This window comes from Chiloscyllium punctatum, chromosome 34, assembly GCF_047496795.1.
Source record: "Chiloscyllium punctatum isolate Juve2018m chromosome 34, sChiPun1.3, whole genome shotgun sequence".
Classification (NCBI taxonomy): Eukaryota; Metazoa; Chordata; class Chondrichthyes; order Orectolobiformes; family Hemiscylliidae; genus Chiloscyllium; species Chiloscyllium punctatum.
In genome coordinates, this window is record NC_092772.1 from 54183118 (window position 1) to 54203686 (window position 20569).

Consider the following 20569-nt stretch of genomic DNA (forward strand, 5'->3'; position numbering starts at 1 on the left):
TGAGACTCTGCCACAGAGAAGTTGGAAACCTTGCTGGATACCATGCACCGCACATCCCTGGCAATCTTTGGGAAGAAGACCTGCAAGACACATGACTGGTTTGAGGCTATGGCAACCAAGATGACCGCAGTTGTTGAAGTCAAGTGTGTAGCCCTAGCTCAGTACAAGTGGTCAGCTAGCGGGAAGAACCTGCAGATTCTCAGGGCTGCCAGGAACCAAGTTCAGCAGACAGTCAGGCGTTGCACTAACTGGTATGGGACACAGCTAAGTGAGAAAATTCAGACGGGGAACATTAGGGGAGTGTACAAAGGCATCAAGAAGGCACTAGGACCAGCTCAGAGCAAGACAGCCCCCCTCAAATCCTCTACTGGGGAAGTAATCACAAACGCAGGCCATCAGATGGAGAGGTGGGTTGAACAATATTCTGATGTCTACTGTATTCGCTTCACCACCTGATGCCATCATGTGCTTGCTGAGCATGTACGAACTCGGCGCAGATCCATCAGTAGAAGAGCTCAGCAAGGCCATTGACCGCCTGGCCTCAGGCAAGGTTCCGGGTTGCGAGGGGATTCCTCCTGATCTGATCAAGTGATGCAAGACTAGCTTCCTGCTCCCAATTAATCAGTACATTTTACTAAATAAGCTACATTGAGCTGTTTGATTTCATATTTTAAAATGCTTTCGAACCAAATTAATCCTTCCCGACTAAGATCTGAATTGAATGAAAAGGATGCTGGGGTACACACTTTCTTTCTGCCTCTCACTGCTCTTTTAAGCAAGGTGCTGGAATATACATTTTTCTTTCCCTGGAAGGACAGATTCCAACTAATCCTGAAACATGGTCAACATGAACTGATTTCTAATTGATGAGTAGTACTAAACCACACTAAACCACTGTCATTTATACTATGAGAATGGTGTTTGTAGAAAGCACAAAAAAACTTTAACTGTTTGACATTAGTTTGCAAGTATGTCTTTCCACACATAGCTGCTGATTGAACTGTGGATTGTTTGCAAAATTTACTGTTATTTCAGGCTCATGTGCTGTCCATGTTTATCTTTGACATAGTACTTGTGTTGTTTTCAATCGCTCATTGTAGTAAGTCTTACACTTTTTTAATGTGCTGACTCAAGATCACAAAGCAATCACTTGGAAATAATTGAGGTAACCTCTGTATCTCAGATGCCGTTCCTTTTCCTTTACGCTGAGGCATCACAATATGCTGCTTTCATTTTGACTCTGCAATTGTTCACATACTAGAAGGGAAAAATAAATTTAAAGGCTGCTGGATGTCCATTCGCCTGGGTGCTGTGTTCCAAACAATCTGGCATAATGTGACAGCTTCTTTTAACTTGCTTAATTGTAGCTGGATGAACATTTGGGTGCCATTCATGGAAGGATGTCCTGTATTGCTCTTACCTGAGATTCTGAAATGATTAGATTCAACAGGTTTCTTATTTCAGTCTGATAAGTAAAAAGAAATACTGACAATTGTAAATGACCAATGATTGAAATATTTTAATTTTTAAAGGATTGAACGTACCAAAGCCAGCATTCATGTCGAGACATGGCAGAGGTAATCGACCTTGTGTGTATGAGTCTAGTGATTCAGATGAAGATTGGACACCTAAATGTCTTGTGAAAAACCCACTACGCAAGTAGAATTTATTTTCTTTGTTAAAAATCTTAAAATGTTTTATTTTTATGTATGTGTGAGCCATGAGCAAGCTAGAGGCAGTCACTTTACATTTATAACTTAGAGAGGAGTTTAATTCAGATAAATGCGAGGTGCTGCATTTTGGGAAAGCAAATCTTAGCAGGATTATACACTTAATGGTAAGGTCCTAGGGAGTGTTGCTGAACAAAGAGACCTTGGAGTGCAGGTTCATAGTTCCTCGAAAGTGGAGTCGCAGGTAGATAGGATAGTGAAGAAGGCATTTGGTATGCTTTCCTTTATTGGTCAGAGTATTGAGTACAGGGGTTGGGAAGTCATGTTGCGGCTGTACAAGACATCGGTTAGGCCACTGTTGGAGTATTGCCTGCAATTCTGGTCTCCTTCCTATCGGAAAGATGTTGTGAAACTTGAAAGGGTTCAGAAAAGATTTACAAGGATGTTGCCAGGGTTGGAGGATTTGAGCTACAGAGAGAGGCTGAACAGGCTGGGGCTGTTTTCCCTGGAGTGTCGGAGGCTGAGGGATGACCTTATAGAGGTTTACAAAATTATGAGGGGCATATATAGGATAAATAGACAAAGTCTTTTCCCTGGGGTCAGGGAGTCCAGAACTAGAGGGCATAGATTTAGGGTGAGAGGGGAAAGGTATAAAAGAGACCTAAGGGGCAACTTTTTCACGCATAGGGTGATACGTGTATGGAATGAGCTGCCAGAGGAAGTGGTGGAGGCTGGTACAATAGCAACATTTAAGAGGCATTTGGATGGGTATATGAATAGGAAGGGTTTGGAGGGATATGGGCCGGGTGCTGGCAGGTGGGACGAGATTGGGTTGGGATATCTGGTCGGCATGGACGGGTTGGACCGAAGGGTCTGTTTCTGTCCTTTACATCTCTATGACTCTAACTGCAAAGGAAAGTCAATTGAATATTTGTCATTAGAATTAATGCAAATATGCTTCTTAGCTACATTATATTTGATTCTGCTTTGAAAATATTAAGGATTGTGTTCGGCTTCATTGGTAGAGGCATTGAGTTCCGGAACCGCAATATCATGCTGCAACTATACAAAACGCTGGTACGGCCACACCTGGAATATTGTGTACAGTTCTGGTTGCCCCATTACAGAAAGGATGTGGAAGCATTGGAAAAGGTGCAGAGGAGATTTACCAGGATGTTGCCTGGTCTGGAGGCAAGGCTGAGAGACTTGGGTCTTTTCTCATTGGAAAGAAAAAGGCTAAAGGGGAATTTGATAGAGGCATACAAGATCATCAGAGGTTTGGTAGGGTGGGCAGAGAAAGACTTTTTCTTAGGATGATGACATCAGCTTGTACAACAGGGCATAACTACAAATTGAGGGGTGATAGATTTAAGACTGATGTCAGAGGCAAGTTCTTTTCGCAGAGAGTGGTAAGGGCATGGAATGACTGTTAAGGTAGTCAACTCAGCCACATTAGGGAGATTTAAACAATCCTTAGATATGCTCATAGATGATTTTGGGATCATCTGAGCTGAGAATAGTCCACAGGTTGGCGCAACATCGAGTGCTGAAGGGCCTGTTCTGCACTGTATAGTTCTATGTTCTATTGTCAGTGTTGCTAATGGAAAAAAACTTCAACTTCAGAAGATCTAAAATGAAACTGAAATTCTTTTAAAGAGGTGAGAACCTTTAAGCCACCTTTCAAGAATGATGGTACCAAGAAGACAAAGATAGAGAACAGCAAAAAGGTAATTTGGTCTGCGCAAAATTCTTATCAAGTAACATATCAAGTCAAAAAGAAGCAACCTGTCATTGCAACCCTGTCAGCATCTGGAAGATATATTAAAAACATAGAGTCCTAGAGAAGTACAGCACGGAAACAGACCCTTCGGTCCAACCTGTCCGTGCTGACCCAGATATCCCAACCCAATCTAGTCCCACCTGCCAGCACCCAGCCCATATCCCTCCAAACCCTTCCTATTCATATACCCATCCAGATGCCTCTTAAATGCTGTAATTGTACCAGCCTCCACCATATCCTCTGGCAGCTCATTCCATACACGTACCACCCTCTGTGTGCAAAGGTTGCCCTTTAGGTCCATTTTATTATCTTTCCCCTCTCACCCTAAACCAATGCCCCTCTAGTTCTGGACTCTCCCACCCCAGGGAAAAGACCTTTCCTATTGATGCTATCTATGCTGCTCATGATTTTATAAACCTCTATAAGTGGTCACCCTTCAGGCTCTGACTCTCCAGGGAAAACAATCCCAGTTTATTCAGCCTCTTCCTGATGCTCAAATAGATTGTCCCAGGGTTTTCTCCTAAAACATTATCTAGTCTTTCTCCTTCCAACTCAAAATGACCTACTACACACTTGAATATTTTGTGTGCTGATCTCAGATTTCCGGCTTAATTGTTTCCTTTTAACTCTGGTGGTATTTTTGCCCGGAGTTACTGCGACCTTGATTCTGATTTTGCTCATATTTCTAAGTGTATTCTCCAGTTGCAGACTTGTCATTTTGAATTTAATGATCTGATGACGTTGTAAATTACCTCCTCTTGATGTTGCTTATCAATAAATGCACCCTGAGAACCTGAAATTTTCAGGTAACAACAGATTGAAATACCTACAACTTACTTGGAAGATTAACTTTACCTAAGTGAAATACAGAAGGATAGTTTCAAACACAGCGATTCCAAAAATATGTAACTGGAGAGAGAGAGAGAGAATGCATTTCTCAAATGGGTGGTTGGGAACTTTGGTTTATTAAGTATGAAATTAGACCAACTGGAAAGCATAATCTGGTGATGCAGAGAAAGTTGAGAGTTACAATATGTAAAAATTACATTTGACATTTCAGAACGAGAAAGGACAATTAGCAAATGCATCCCATTTACAGGAGGATAAAGATGCAGGTTTAAGGAGCTTCAATGAGGACACTGCCTCAGTTCTGGAAGAGACAGTTTCAGTTAAAAAGAGAAACCGAGAAAGTAATACTGCATTGAGTGAATTTGAGGCTCAAAATGAATCCATCAAAGGTATCTGTCCAGGAATACAGGAATTTCTGAATAGATTTGTTGATTTTGGATTTTACTTTATTTTTATATTTTAGTGAGGATATGCTTTTGTTTGCAATGTGTCTATTTCAGCAGTGATTCATCAAATTAACTCAGTGTTTTGTTATACATAATTATCTATAGATTCTGATCTTGAAACAGAAAATACCCTTTCTATAAAACAACAGATGTTGGATTTTTTCAGGGATTATTCAAATCTTTCTGATTTCTTCCACAGTTGTCTGTACTGGAAACACTTTGGAATCTTCAAGTGAGGAAACACACAATGAAAAGGAAGAGAGAAGATACAGTTTGAGAAATAAAGAGAGAAAGATTTACACTGAAGAAAGGGAACTTTGTGATGAAGATTTTCTGTGTAGGTGAAAAGTGACCTAGCCAATTCTTCAGGAAGAAATTATTGGAAGGGTTGATATGACAGGCTTTGAGAAACCAGACTATTACTGCAGAAATATAGCCTGGCAAGGGAAAAACCCTGTGTTTGCCCAGAAACATGCACTTATGTTTCCTCATCACCAACTTACAAATGATCAGAAAATACTCCCAAAAGATTTTATGCTTTAAGTATCTTTATTCACAGGGTTTAAAGTGATGTTTTATGAGTTTGAAGTGGAGTCCCCTGCCTTTTATATTTACTTGTGAGCTGTTGAAGTCACTAGTCACATCATTCCTAGTTATTGTGGTGAAGGTGATTGTGATCTGCCATTTGGTGTAGGTGAACCCTTAACTGTCTTGGGGTGAGATCTCCAGGATTTCAATGTGGTGATACTGAAGGGACAGTAATATATTGACATGTCAGGCTAGTGAGTGCTTGGAGAGGAAGATGCAGTTGGTGGTTTTCTCCAGTGTATGCTGCTGTTGTGGTTCTAGAAAGATGATCATGGGTTTGGAAGGTGTTGTTAAAGGAGCCATGGTGCATCTTATAGATGGCACACACTGTAGCTAATGAATACCAGTAGTGGAAGGAGTGAATGCTTGTGCATATCATGATCATCAAATGGGCTGCTTTGTCCTGGATGGTGTCAAGCTTCATGGGTGTTCTTGGACCTGCACATGTCCAGGCAAATGTGGAGTATACTGTTGCACTGCTGTTTATGCCTTGCAAATGTCTTTGCAAAGTCACAGGGTGAGTTACTCCAGAAGATTTTAAGAGAAACAGAATTGGACCATTCAGCGTATGGAGTCTGCCTCACAGTTTGATCATGGCTGATATGTCTCTCAGCTTCATTCATGTGCCTTATCCCTATAACCGTTGACCACCTAACAAATCAATAAGCTATCTATTGTTGTCTCAAATGCACTTGGCACCCACAACCCTCTGCAACAACGAGTTCCACAGATTAACCACCCTGTCTCCTGTGAGTGGAAACATTATCTCCACAACCACTCTGCCCAGGTTTCTCAATGTTCTGTAAGTTTCAATCATACTTGGAAACCTCCACTGGAACCCTCCAAAGCCAGGACATCCTTCCTTAGATACGGAGCCCAAAACTACACTAAATATTCTAAATGCGGTCTGACCAGACCCTTTCACAGCTTCAGAAGTTATATCTCTGCTGTTGTAGCCCTCTTGAAATGAATGTCAGCATTTTATTTGCCTTCCTGACTGCCATCTGAACCTGCATGTTAACCTGAGGAGAATCCTGAACGAGGACTCCCGAGTTACTTTGTGTTTCAGATTTCCAATGTCTTTGCCTCTTTATAAAGTCACCTATGCCTGTATTCCAACCCAAAAACATAACCTCACTCTTCAGACATTGTATTCCATCTGCCATTTCTTTGCCGACTCTTGTTAACTTGTCCACGTCCTTCTGCAGTCTTGCTGCTTCCTCTGCATTGCCTGTCCCTCCACTTACCTTTGTGACATCTTCAAGTTGAGCAACAATGCCTTAAATTCTTCCATCCAGATTGTTAACATGAATAGTTGTGGTCCCAACATGAAGTCCCATGGAACTCCGCTAGTTACCAGCTGCCATTCTGAAAAATGCCTCTATCCCCACTCTGTGTTTTGCCAGTCAGCCAACCCAAGAGCTAATGCTGTTCATATTCTGACCTGATAGAGGTTTATAAAATAATGAGAGGCATGGATCGGATAAATAAACAAAGTTGTTTGCCTGGTGTGGGGGAGGCCAGAGCGATAGGGTATAGGTTTAGGGTAAGAAGGGGAAGATGGAAAAGGGATCTCAGGGGGAACATTTTTACACAGAGGGTGGTGTGTGAACTGCCAGAGGAAGTGATGGAGGCTAGTACAATTACAGCATTTAAAAGGCATCTGGATAGGTATGTGAATAGGAAAGGTTTAGAGAAATGTGGGGTAAGTGCTGGCAAATGGGACTAGATTAGGTTTGGGTAACTGGTCAGCATGGACAAGTTGGGCTGAAGGGTCTGTTTCCACAGTATTCATCTCCATAACTGTATAAGTGTAGCCTGGCTAAGAGATAATGTCATTTTCTTGCTTTGTTACTGTTCCTTGAAATCTGTGTTGCCCCCTTGACCACGAACAGACTGAGCATGTTTCTGAGAGCTTTCTCCATGCGGGCCTTGTCACCTTCATAAATATCGAGTAATGAACTGAAATCCTGATCCATCTTTAATTTTGTGTGTTTCAACAGTTTGCGAAGACTGCAAGAGATTTTTTGTTGAAGAGTGTCCTGTGCATGGTCCTCCAGTGTTCATAAAGGACACAGTTGTTGAATTCAATCAACCAGATCGAGCACGTTTAACCCTTCCAGAGGGCCTCAGCATTGCGATATCCAAAATTAGAAAGGCTGGTCTTGGTGTGTGGAATGAAGGAAAGGCTATTCCTAAAGGAGTTCATTTTGGACCCTATGAAGGAGTCACATCAACTGAAGAATCAGCTGCTGTCAGTGGCTATTCATGGGTGGTGAGTGTCTGTCATCATTATCAGGTTTCTTGCATGTTTTTAAAGAAGCTCAGGACTCATATGAACATTTTTGTGAAAAGTTGTTTAAGGTTTCTGTTTCTGGTTGCTTCTCTAGTCTTGACAATGAATGGACAGCTGGGGGAATCACTTGGTATTGAACAAACCTAAAGACTTAAATGTTTGCAAGTTAAGAATGGCCTACTTAAGTTTTCATTGTAGGGCTGATGGTTGCTGAGTGACTGACTGCTGGAATAGCAATCACCATAACATGGTGAAAGAAAGCAAGTAAACCTCTATTCAATGAAAATTGTAGATTACAGGTAGATAGATACAATTGAAACAATTTTTATCAAGCAGCCAAGCAGCCTATTTTACCAAAAAAGCAATTTTGTTCAAAATTAGCCAATCATTTTGAACCATACCCTCAGATACTAAAAACCTATCAAATATAAACCTGTTAGTGTTGACAACCTTGAACCAATCCAGTTGTAAAGAAATTAAGAGGTCGTCAAGGGTATAAAGGTGAGGGCATTTTGGAAAATCGGCGAGGGCCAACTGCCATCTAAAGAGAGAGCAAACCCACCATCTGAGAAATAAACATCGAGCTCTCACAAGAAATCTCCAAGAAAGCACTACCTGTGCATAAAGTAGCATGGCACTTCTAGCTAAAAGTCCTCACAGAAGAAATTACAGAGAAGACATCCCTAACAGCAGGATCAGCAGAAGAAATGTGTTTGTAACTTGGGATCAGCAGAAGGAAGACTGGAAAGATAACAGAGAAAAGATAGCCTTCCAGAAGACACATTCGATGTGAACTTGGAGAGACTTATGTTTTGATTTATTGTTTTCTTATTACTTGTGTTTGAACAGCAGACCAGTAGAATTTTAGTTCAGTTCGGGAATAGTTAGTAGTTAGTGAGGAATTGTTTGGTTTGTTTGTAATTCTGTTAATTTGTTCACTGTTAGGGTCAAATAAATAAGTTGTTACTTATAAAGTGAGTATCACTGACTCCTTTCATTTAAACTTATAACAGGCTTCTCTGGGTTTTTTTCTCAGCTGCCTTTTAACTGTAATCGTACCAGCCTGCACCACATCTTCTGGAAGCTCATTCCATACGTGCACATCCCTTTATGAGAAAATGTTGCCCCTGAGATCCCTTTTAAATCTTTCCCCTCTCACCTTAAACTTAAGTTAACCCTAAATTTTGGACTCCTCCACCCCAGGGAAAAGACCTTATCTGTTTATCCTATCAATACCACTCATGATTTTATAAACCTCTAAGGTTACCCCTCAGCCTCCGACATTCCAGAGAAAATAGCTCCAGTGTGTTCAGCCTCTCCCGAAAGCTTAAACCATGGCAATATCCTTGTAAATCTTTTCTGAACCCTTTCAGGTTACACAACATATTTCCTATAGCAGGAAGATCAGAATTAATTGCAGCATTCCAAAAGTGGCCTAACCAATGTCCCGTACAGCCGACTCCTACACACAATGCAATGACCAACAAAGGCAAGTGTACTACCATCTTCTTCACCACCCTGTATACCACCCTGACTCTGCTTTCAAGAATCTATGAACCTGCACTCCAAATCTCTTTGTTCAACAACACTCCCCAAGAGCTTACCATTAAAGTGTGTAAGTCCTGCCCTGATTTGCCTTTCAAAAATGCAGCACCTCACATTTACCTAAATTAAACCCATCCGCCACTCCTCAGCCCATTCACCTATCTGATGGAGATCCAATTGTGCTCTGAGGTAACTTTCTTCGCTGTCCACTACAACTCCAATTTTGGTGCCATCTGCAAACTTACTAACTGTACCTCCCACGTTCTCATCCCATCATTTGTATGAATGAAGAGAAGCAGTGGACCCAGAACAGATCCTTGTGGCACACCATGGTTACAGCCTCCAGTCTGAAAAGCAACCTTCCACCACCACCTTCTGCCTTCTACCTTCAAGCCAGTTCTGCATCCAACAACCTTAGAACATAGAACAATACAACGCAGAACAGGCCCTTTGGCCCTTGATGTTGCGCTGACCTTTGAACTATTCTCAACTCGTAACCCTACACTATCCCATCATCATCTATGAGCTTCTCGAAGGATTGTTTAAATCTCCCTAATGTGACTGAGTTAACGACATTGGCAGGTAGGGCATTCCACGCCCTTACCACTCTGAGTAAAGAACCTACCTCTGACATCTGTCTTAAATCTATCACCCCTCAGTTTGTAGTTATGCCCCCCTGTACATGTTGACGTCGTCATCCTAGGAAAAAGACTTTCACTGTCTACTGTATCTAATCCTCTGATAATCTTGTGTGTCTCTATCAAATCCCCTCTTAGCCTTCTTCTTTCCAATGCGAACAGACCCAAGTTTCTCAGCCTTTCCTCCAGCCCAGACAGCATCCTGGTAAATCTCCTCTGCACCTTTTCCAATGCTTCCATATCCTTCCTGAAATATGGCGATCAGAACTGCACACAATATTCCAAGTGCGGCCACACTGGGGTTTTGCATAGTTGCAGCATGATATTGCGGCTCCGGAACTCAATCCCCCTACGAAGGAAACCTAACACACCGTATGCCTTCTTAACAGCACTATCCACCTCGGTGGCAACTTTCAGGGATCTATGTACATGGACTCCAAGATCCCTCTGGACTTCCACGCTGCCAAGAATCTTTCCATTGACCCGGCACTCTACCTTCCTGTTATTCTTCCCAAAGTGCATCATCTCACATGTAGCTGCATTGAACTCCATTTGCCACTTTGTAAAAACAATGACTGCAGATGCTGGAAACCAGATTCTGGATTAGTGGTGCTGGAAGAGTACAGCAGTTCAGGTAGCATCCAAGTAGCTTCGAAATCGACGTTTCGGGCAAAAGCCCTTCATCAGGAATAAAGGCAGTGAGCCTGAAGAGTGGAGAGATAAGCAAGAGGAGGGTGGGGGTGGGGAGAAAGTAGCATAGAGTACAATGGGTGAGTGGGGGAGGGGATGAAGGTGATAGGTCAAGGAGGAGAGGGTGAAGTGGATAGGTGGAAAAGAAGATAGGCAGGTAGGACAAGTCCGGACAAGTCATGGGGACAGTTACTGAGCTGGAAGTTTAGAACTAGGGTGAGGTGGGGGAAGGGGAAATGAGGAAACTGTTGAAGTCCACATTGATGCCCTGGGGTTGAAGTGTTCCGAGGCGGAAGATGAGGCGTTCTTCCTCCAGGCGTCTGGTGGTGAGGGAGCGGCGGTGAAGGAGGCCCAGGACCTCCATGTCCTCGGCAGAGTGGGAGGGGGAGTTGAAATGTTGGGCCACAGGGCAGTGTGGTTGATTGGTGCGGGTGTCCCGGAGATGTTCCCTAAAGCGCTCTGCTAGGAGGCGCCCAGTCTCCCCAATGTAGAGGAGACCACATCGGGAGCAACGGATACAATAAATGATATTGGTGGATGTGCAAGTAAAACTTTGATGGATGTGGAAGGCTCCTTTAGGGCCTTGGATGGAGGTGAGGGAGGAGGTGTGGGCGCTGGTTTTACAGTTACTGCGGTGGCAGGGGAAAGTGCCAGGATTGGAGGGTGGGCTGTTTGGGAGCATGGACCTGACCAGGTAGTCGCAGAGGGAACGGTCTTTGCGGAAGGCGGAAAGGGGTGGGGAGGGAAATATATCCCTGGTAGTGGGGTCTGTTTGGAGGTGGCGGAAATGTCGGCGGATGATTTGGTTTATGCGAAGGTTGGTAGGGTGGAAGGTGAGCACCAGGGGCGTTCTGTCCTTGTTACGGTTGGAGGGGTGGGGTCTGAGGGCGGTGGTGCGGGATGGAGACGAGATGTGTTGGAGGGCATCTTTAACCACGTGGGAAGGGAAATTGCGGTCTCTAAAGAAGGAGGCTATCTGGTGTGTTCTGTGGTGGAACTGGTCCTCCTGGGAGCAGAACCGGCGGAGGTGGAGGAATTGGGAATACGGGATGGCATTTTTGCAAGAGGTAGGGTGGGAAGAGCTGTGGGAATTGGTGGGTTTGTAAAAATGTCAGTGTCAATTCGGTCGTCACTAATGGAGATGGAGAGGTCCAGGAAGGGAAGCGAGGTGTCAGAGATGGTCCAGGTAAATTTAAGGTCAGGGTGGAATGTGTTGGTGAAGTTGATGAATTGCTCAACCTCCTCGCGGGAGCACGAGGTGGCGCCAATGCAGTCATCAATGTAGCGGAGAAAGAGGTGGGGAGTGGTGCCGGTGTATTTATGGAAGATCAACTGCTCTACGTAGCCAACAAAGAGACAGGCATAGCTGGGGCCCATACGTGTGCCCATGGCTACCCCTTTGGTCTGGAGGAAGTGGGAGGATTCAAAGGAGAAATTGTTAAGGGTGAGGACCAGTTCGGCCAAACGAATGAGAGTGTCGGTGGAAGGGTACTGTTGGGGACGTCTGGAGAGAAAAAAACGGAGGGCTTGGAGGCCCTGGTCATGGCGGATGGAGGTGTAGAGGGATTGGATAGCCATGGTGAAGATGAGGCGTTGGGGGCCAGGGAAACGGAAGTCTTGGAGGAGGTGGAGGGCGTGGGTGGTGTCTCGAACGCATGTGGGGAGTTCCTGGACTAGGGGGGATAGGACAGTGTCGAGGTAGGTAGATATGAGTTCAGTGGGGCAGGAGCATGCTGAGACAATGGGGTCGGCCAGGGTGGTCAGGCTTGTGGATCTTGGGAAGGAGGTAGAACCGGACAGTGCGGGGTTCCCGGACTATGAGGTTGGAAGCTGTGGGTGGGAGATCTCCTGAGGTGATGACGTTCTGTCCATTACTCAACCGACATTAGTGTAATCTGCAAATTTACTAACCCATCTACCTATGCCTGCGTCCTAGTCATTTATAAAAATGACAAACAGCAGTGGTCCCAAAACAGATACGTACCATTTATAACCGGACTCCAGGCTGAATATTTTCCATCAACCGCTAGTCGCTGCCTTCTTTCAAAAAGCCAGAACTTTGTTCTACCTCTATTGTGTATGATCTAATCTTGGCAACAAGATTGGCAACAAGTCAACCACTTCTTATTGGATTACTTTAGCCTTCACTTCCTTTTCTCATTCTCCCCTCAACTGATGTTGCATTTCCTCTGTTTCTTTCCTCCTTCACAGGATCCAGAGTAAGCCATTCACTCCCTCAAGCCTGGTCCATCATTGAATTTGATCACAGTGAATCAGACACTCAAGTGCCCTTTACCCATACAATTTCATTTACGCTTTACATGATTTATTGGAAGAAGCATCAACATCTGCTTGAAATATACTCAAAAACTGAGCTTCCATAGCCAGCGTGGGGAGATAATTCAAAGATTGGCAGTCCTTATTAAATATAAATTTTCAGTTTAATACATTGAGTGTTCATGGAACTAATATTCTGGTATTCCTCATAGTGGGCAATTGGCCAACTGGGGAACAATATATCAGAGCCTTGAAATTTCTGATTGAGAAATGCAGAGTAGGCGAGGGGTAGAAGGAACTGTAAGAAAAATAGTGACATGACAAACACCAAAGGCAATTTGAATTAGTTTGGGATTCTTTCCTGACTGTTCAAATCTCCCTGAAACTGTTTACTACTTTGTGGCTTTGTAGTTTATATGGAACTCTGGATTCACTGACACAAAGCTATAATCACAAAAAGTAAAGGACGGTATTGTTAAGCTTTCACTTAAAACGTGAAGCCACTGCACGCAGCTCTTGTAAAATTAGATCACTGGCTAAACAAAAGATTTATTTGATTCCTTTTAACAATCAAATTGTTTTATCAAAATACCTTTCTTCAGATCAGTAAAGGAAAGCAAGATGTTGAATACATTGATGCAAAGGATGAATCTAAATCAAATTGGATGAGGTAAGGGAAAACTGATATAATATTGCCAGAACTTGGCTTGCAGCCCGTTTCCCCTACCCTGAAGCATCACATATAATAACTGTTATGATCTTACATTATGTTATTACTGGTCAAGTAATTACTGGTCAGACTGACATCCGGCTTGGTAGGTTATATTTTGTCTTGGTTTTAGCAAGATGGTCTCTCACTGAAACATAAGTACACAATATTGCAGATTTGGTTTTAATAATAAAAGTAAAATTTATTAACCAGAACAAATGATGATAAAATAGAATAAACCACAGCTTTTAAATATGTCACAACATGTACACAGTGAAAGTATAATCTCACTCAACACATGCACCCCCTCACAGACTTAAGACACTCTACACTCACTACACACACACACACACTTTCTCACACTCACAACCCCCACCCCAGACACAAACACACAGACAGACAAAGACCCACATGCACACATATATTTTGTGGGGTGAATTTGTACTTGCAGAGTTACATTGTACTTTGCTCAAAAACTGCATGCATTCAAGTAGAACTCTGAGCTCAAAAACTGCATGAATTTATGTAAAACTCCGTTATCTCACTTTTTAGATTAGAATCAATCTAAGCATCAGGTCATAGACAGAGAACACAGGGAGCCAACACCTTCAACATATTGTCTAGCTATCACCATTGTTATAGCTAACCCGAGAATGCAACTTTAAAGAAGGTTTTGTGATTTACGCATGAAAGAAGTGAAACTATCACTGTATTCTAACAGATGAAAGGCTTAACAGACAATCAATTTTTCAATGTATAATTTCAGTTACATCACACTGTAAATTCTTGCTATAAATTCTGTGTTACGATCGAGCCCTCCACAATCACCTGATGAAGGAGCGTCACTCCAAAAGCTAGTGTGCTTCCAAATAAACCTGTTGGACTATAACCTGGTGTTGTGTGATTTTTAACTTTGTACACCCCAGTCCAACACTGGCATCTCCAAATCATTAAATGGAAAGAGTGCAGAAGAAATTTACAGGGATATTGCCAGGACTCAAGGGTCTGAGTTATAGGGAGAGATTAGGCAAGCTAGCACTTTTTGTTTTAGATAGTTGGAGGCAGAGGGGGTGATATTACAGAAGGACAGAAGATCATGAGAGGCATGGATGGGTAAATGCACTCAGTCTTTTTCCCAAGGTTGGGGAATTGAGAACTACAGGGCATCAGTTAAAGGTTAGACAGGAAAGAATAAAAGAGGGGCAACTACTTTACACAGTGGGTGGTACTGTTAATGTTAATGAGCTGCCAGTGGAAGTGGTTGAGGAAACCCATATTTTTGGGTAAATCTATCCTCTCTTCTATTTTTAGATTAGACTCCCTGCAGCATGGAAACAGGCCATTCTGCCCAATCAGTCCACACTGACCCTCCGGACAGTAATCCACCCAGACCCATTCCCCTACCCTAAATTTACACCTGACTGATGCACCTAACACCAATTTAGCATGGCCAATTCACCTGTTCTGCATTTCGTTGGACTGTGGGTGGAACCCGGAGCACCCGGAGCAAACCCATGCAGTCTCGGGGAGAATGTGCAAACTCCACACAGAGAGTGGCCCAAGGAGGGAATCGAACCTAGGACCCTGGCACTGTGAGGCAGTAATGCTAGCTACCGTGCCGCCCTTCTAAAATCCCTCCCCATCTCCTTTGAAATGTTGACACAACTATCTTGTACAGTATGCATCGCATGCATTGAAATTTTGTAATGAATGCCCTGTCATTCTGACACATTTTTGTTCTGCTTCTCAATCTGTGTTCATGCAACAATTTGAACTGACTTTTGGTCAGTTAAGTATTCACTTGTTATTTTCCAGATTTGTTAACTGTGCCAGAAAGGAAGAGGAGCAGAACCTTGTAGCCTTTCAGCACCATGGCAAAATTTATTACAGAACCTGCAAGCGTGTTCCTCCTCGGTGCGAGCTGCTGGTCTGGTATGGTGATGAATATGGCAAAGAACTTGGAATCAAATGGACAGCAATGTGGATGATGAAACAAAATCCAAAAGGTAAGGATTCTGTCCAAAATTGAGAACTTAACAGACAGAAATGGCTAATTTTATTTCAATATCAACATTGTTTGATAAAGTGCCACGTTAGTTGAATTGAAATCCTTGTGAAGAAGGAGTGGCAGCATGAACATAAAATAGGTTTAAGAATCAGGAACTAAAGAATAATTCTGAATGGAATATCTGTTATTTAAATGGTTATAATCTGGTTCATTCCAGTACTGGGCCTCCTGCAGATTCCATGTATTAATGGTCTGTTTTTGGATACCTGATTGTATTTGCAGCTGCCAAAACTTGAAAATATAGTAAATAGTGAAGAGGAGCGTGGAGGACCACCAGAAGATGCAGATAGACGTACAGTGGGAAGACACAGCAGATGAAATTCAGCTCAGAGTAGTGTGAGGAGTGATAATGTAAATTCAATGGCATTGAATAAAATGTTCATGCATGAAGAGGAATCTGGAGATTCACATAACTCAGAAAGGCATTTAATACATCGATAAGGACTTACTGACATGACACAAATGCATATTGAGAAACCTGTATAAATGGCCTTTTTGACTTCAGATGGAATGCTGTTTCAAATTCTTGGCATCTCAATTTGTAAAAAGTGAGAATGTGCTGAGGCATGTTCAGTGGAGATTTACCATAACAGATTCAAAATGGGAGATTTCAGTTGTGTAATGTTCAAATGGAAGGCGTGAATGTTTTCCATGTTGTGCCTTGAAGGTTTCAGAGATATTCATTAAAGATGTTTAACTTATTTGATTTTGTGATAAAGCAGCTATGGATAGAATATATTAACTGGTTTTAAAAAAGTTCACCAGAGAACACAGATAATTGACTGTTTGATCTTTGTGTTTATCATAGAGCACAAAGAGTGATGAAGATTAGGTTCAGTTAAATTATGTTTACACTGCAAAAGGTCCTCTCTGGACTGGAGGTCTGGTGGTATTGTTCCTCATTTCTTCTTGGTCGGAGTTGGGCTGTGGCTGTTGTGGCTGTGCAGAACATTGGTTAGACCACTTTTGGAATGCTGCGTGCAATTCTGGTATCCTTCCTATTGGAAGGATATTGTGAAACTTGAAACAATTCAGAAAAAAATTATAAGGATGTTGCCAGGATTGGATGATTTAAGCTACAGGGAGAGGCTGAATTGGCTGGGGCTGTTTTCCCGGGAGTTTCGGAGGCTGAGGGGTGACCTTATAGAGGTTTATAAAATCATGAGGGGCATGGATAGGGTAAATAGGCAAAGTCTTTTCCCTGGAGTGGGGGAGTCCAGCATTAGTGGACATAGGTTTAGGGTGAGAGGGGAAAAGTATAAAAGAGACCTAACGGGCAACGTTTTCACACAGGGTGGTACGTGTATGGAATGAGATGCCAGAGGAGGTGGTGGAGGCTAGTAAAATTGCAGCATTTAAAAGGCATCTGGATGGGTATATGAATAGCAAGGGTTTGGAGGGATATCGGCCGGTTGCTGGCAGGTGGAACTAGATTGAGTTGGGATATCTGGTCAGCATGGACGGGTTGGACCGAAGGGTCTGTTTCTGTGCTGTACGTCTCTATGACTTTATTCCCTTTCCTGATTCCCCTAGAGAACGACATGTTGATGTGTCAGTCCTTCTCAGGTCTTGTCATAGAATCATACAATACAGAAGAGGCTGTTCAGCCTATCAAATCTGTGCTAACAAATCAACTCTCAATTTATACTAGTCCCACTTTACAGCACAAGGCCCTTTGCCTTGACTGTTGTGACACTCCAAGTGCTTATCCAAGTACTTTTTAAAGGTTGTGAGGTTTTTCGCCTCAATTATCCACCCAGACAGTGCATTCCAGAGCCCCACCACTCACTGGGTAAAAAAATGTTTTTCTGAAATCTCCTCAAAACTTTCTGCCTTTCACCTTTACAATGTGGGCCCTTCTTATTGACTCTGTTGTTGTCTCTGAGTCGCAAACTGTTTACACATTGAAGTAGGTACTGAATTCAGGAACTGTTTCCTTAAAATCATCCTGATACTTCCAAGTGAAGAAAGAAAGGCAATCTTGGCAGAGGGTTAGATGTATTTGAGATGTCCCAAATTTATTTAGACCTGAAATATAGCCATTTGAAGCATACTGACTGTCATAGAATCATAGAGATGTACAGCATGGAAACAGACCCTTCGGTCCAACTGTCCATGCCGACCAGATATCCCAACCCAATATAGTCCCATCCGCCAGCACCCGGCCCTTTTCCCTCCAAACCTTTCCTATTCATATACCCATCCAAATGCCTCTTAAATGTTGCAATTGTACCGACCTCCACCACATCCTCTGGCAGCCCATTCCATACACGTACCACCCTCCATGTGAAAACGTTGCCCCTTAGGCCTCTTTTATGTCTTTCTCCTCTCACCCTAAACCTATGCCCTTTAGTTCTGAACTCCCCGACCCCACCTATTTGTCTATTTTCCCAATCCATGTCCCTCATAATTTTGTAAACCTCTATAAAGTCACCCCTCAGCCTCCGACACTCCAGGGAAAACAGCCCCAGCCTGTTCAGCCTCTCCCTATAGTTCAAATGCTCCAACCCTGGCAGCATCCTTGTAAATCTTTTCTGAACCCTTTCAGAACACTTCAGTTTCCACACAGCAAACTTTCAGCAGTAGCAATGAGATAACTGATCTGATCATCTGACTGGGTGATGTTGCTCAGTGGATAAATATTGGTCACAACACTGACAAAACATCCTGCTCTTCTTCACTTGGAGCCATGTGATTGTTGTCTGCCTTAACACACAGCCAGGGACCTGTTTTGAAAGATGTTACCTCTGAAAGTGCTGCCCTCCAAGTGCACTGGTGCAGTGTTTGGGTTATAAGCACACATCTCGAGAGCTGGACATGAACCCACAAACTTGGCTCAGAAACCAGAATGCTATGTCATGACTCAAGGTTGGTAAAGATTGTCATAAAGTTCATAAATACCAACCCTTCCACCACAGCTTATTGTTGAATTCTACTTCCAAAAGAAGCTTCGAAATGTTTCATTTACACTGACAACTTTCCTTCATTCTCTTTCAGGAGGAGAGGAAGATGAGTGTTATCCTTGCCCTCACTGCAAAGTTGCATTTACCACTGCCAGTTTTCTTCAGAAGCATATCAAAAGACATCCTGAATCATGTGGAAAGGAGTCTACTCCTTTCAATAAAAGTGATCGTATGCATCAACAAAATCAGGAGGGATTATTTACAGAATCCATCCAGAATAGAGAATTTACTAAATCAGATGAAAACCATCTGCAGCAAGAAATCCACAAAGAAGAACAACTGCACACATGTACTGACCATGGTAAGAGTTTCCCATTGTCTGGGATCTACCAGCGAACCCATTTGGGAGAGAGGGTACATAAATGTCCTGACTGTGGAAAGAGTTTCACACGATCTGATAGCCTCCATTATCACCAGCGGACGCACACAGGAGAGAGGCCATATAAATGTCCTGACTGTGGAAAGAGTTTCACATGGTCTGGGCACCTCCATGTTCACCAGCGGACCCACACAGGAGAGAGGCCATATAAATGTCCTGACTGTGGAAAGAGTTTCACACGGTCTGGGCACCTCCATGTTCACCAGCGGACCCACACAGGAGAGAGGCCATATAAATGTCCTGACTGTGGAAAGAGTTTCACACGGTCTGGGCACCTCCATGTTCACCAGCGGACCCACACAGGAGAGAGGCCATATAAATGTCCTGACTGTGGAAAGAGTTTCACACGGTCTGGGCACCTCCATGTTCACCAGCGGACCCACACAGGAGAGAGGCCATATAAATGTACTGACTGTGGAAAGAGTTTCACACGATCTGATAACCTCCATTGTCACCAGCGGACCCACACAGGAGAGAGGCCATATAAATGTCCTGACTGTGGAAAGAGTTTCACACGGTCTGGGCACCTCCATGTTCACCAGCGGACCCACACAGGAGAGAGGCCATATAAATGTACTGACTGTGGAAGGAGTTTCACACGATCTGATAGCCTCCATTGTCACCAGCGGACCCACACAGGAGAGAGGCCATATAAATGTACTGACTGTGGAAAGAGTTTCACATGGTCTGGGGACCTCCATGTTCACCAGCGGACCCACACAGGAGAGAGGCCGTATAAATGTCCTGACTGTGGAAAGAGTTTCACACAGGCTTGTAGCCTCCATTGTCACCAGCGGACCCACACAGGAGAGAGGCCGTATAAATGTACTGACTGTGGAAAGAGTTTCACACAGGCTCGGAACCTCCATTGTCACCAGCGGACCCACACAGGACAGAGGCCGTATAAATGTACTGACTGTGGAAAGAGTTTCACACAGGCTCGGAACCTCCATTGTCACCAGCGGACCCACACAGGAGAGAGGCCGTATAAATGTCCTGACTGTGGAAAGAGTTTCACACGGTCTGGGGACCTCCATGTTCACCAGCGGACCCACACAGGAGAGAGGCCGTATAAATGTCCTGACTGTGGAAAGAGTTTCACACGGTCTGGGCACCTCCATGTTCACCAGCGGACCCACACAGGAGAGAGGCCATATAAATGTACTGACTGTGGAAAGAGTTTCACACGGTCTGGGGACCTCCATGTTCACCAGCGGACCCACACAGGAGAGAGGCCGTATAAATGTACTGACTGTGGAAAGAGTTTCACACAGGCTGGACATCTCCATGTTCACCAGCGGACCCACACAGGAGAAAGGCTGTATAAATGTCCTGACTGTGGGGAGACCTTTGTTTATCTCTATCAGTTGAAAGCTCACACTTGTTTTAAAACCTGCCAACATTGTGGCAACGACTTTAAAGATTCAGCAGCTTTTAAAGTTCACCTGAGAAACTGTTTTGAAATCTGATATAGTAAATGATAAATAATTTGCTGTTTTACTCACTTTTAATATTTATTTCTGTTTTAACTGATTAAAGTGATTAAAGAGTGTGTTTCATCTTTGTCCCATCGACTGGTTCATTACAGTGACAGTGAAAGGTCACTGTGATTATTATTTTGTTGCTGTTTGGTTGCATTGGTGACTGAAAATATAACCACTTTACTGTTGC

General features: G+C 43.3%; 1 protein-coding gene across 1 annotated transcript; it reads left to right on the forward strand.

The window, feature by feature from the left end:
* The first annotated feature begins 463 nt into the window (after positions 1 to 463).
* LOC140458961 (uncharacterized) lies at positions 464 to 20367 on the forward strand. The gene is made up of 8 exons (XM_072553697.1): positions 464 to 545; positions 3327 to 3397; positions 4511 to 4688; positions 4945 to 5082; positions 7337 to 7608; positions 13382 to 13449; positions 15304 to 15494; positions 18566 to 20367. Exons 1-8 carry the CDS (start codon positions 464 to 466, stop codon positions 20365 to 20367), a joined length of 2802 nt encoding a protein of 933 aa, XP_072409798.1.
* The last annotated feature ends 202 nt before the right edge of the window (positions 20368 to 20569 follow it).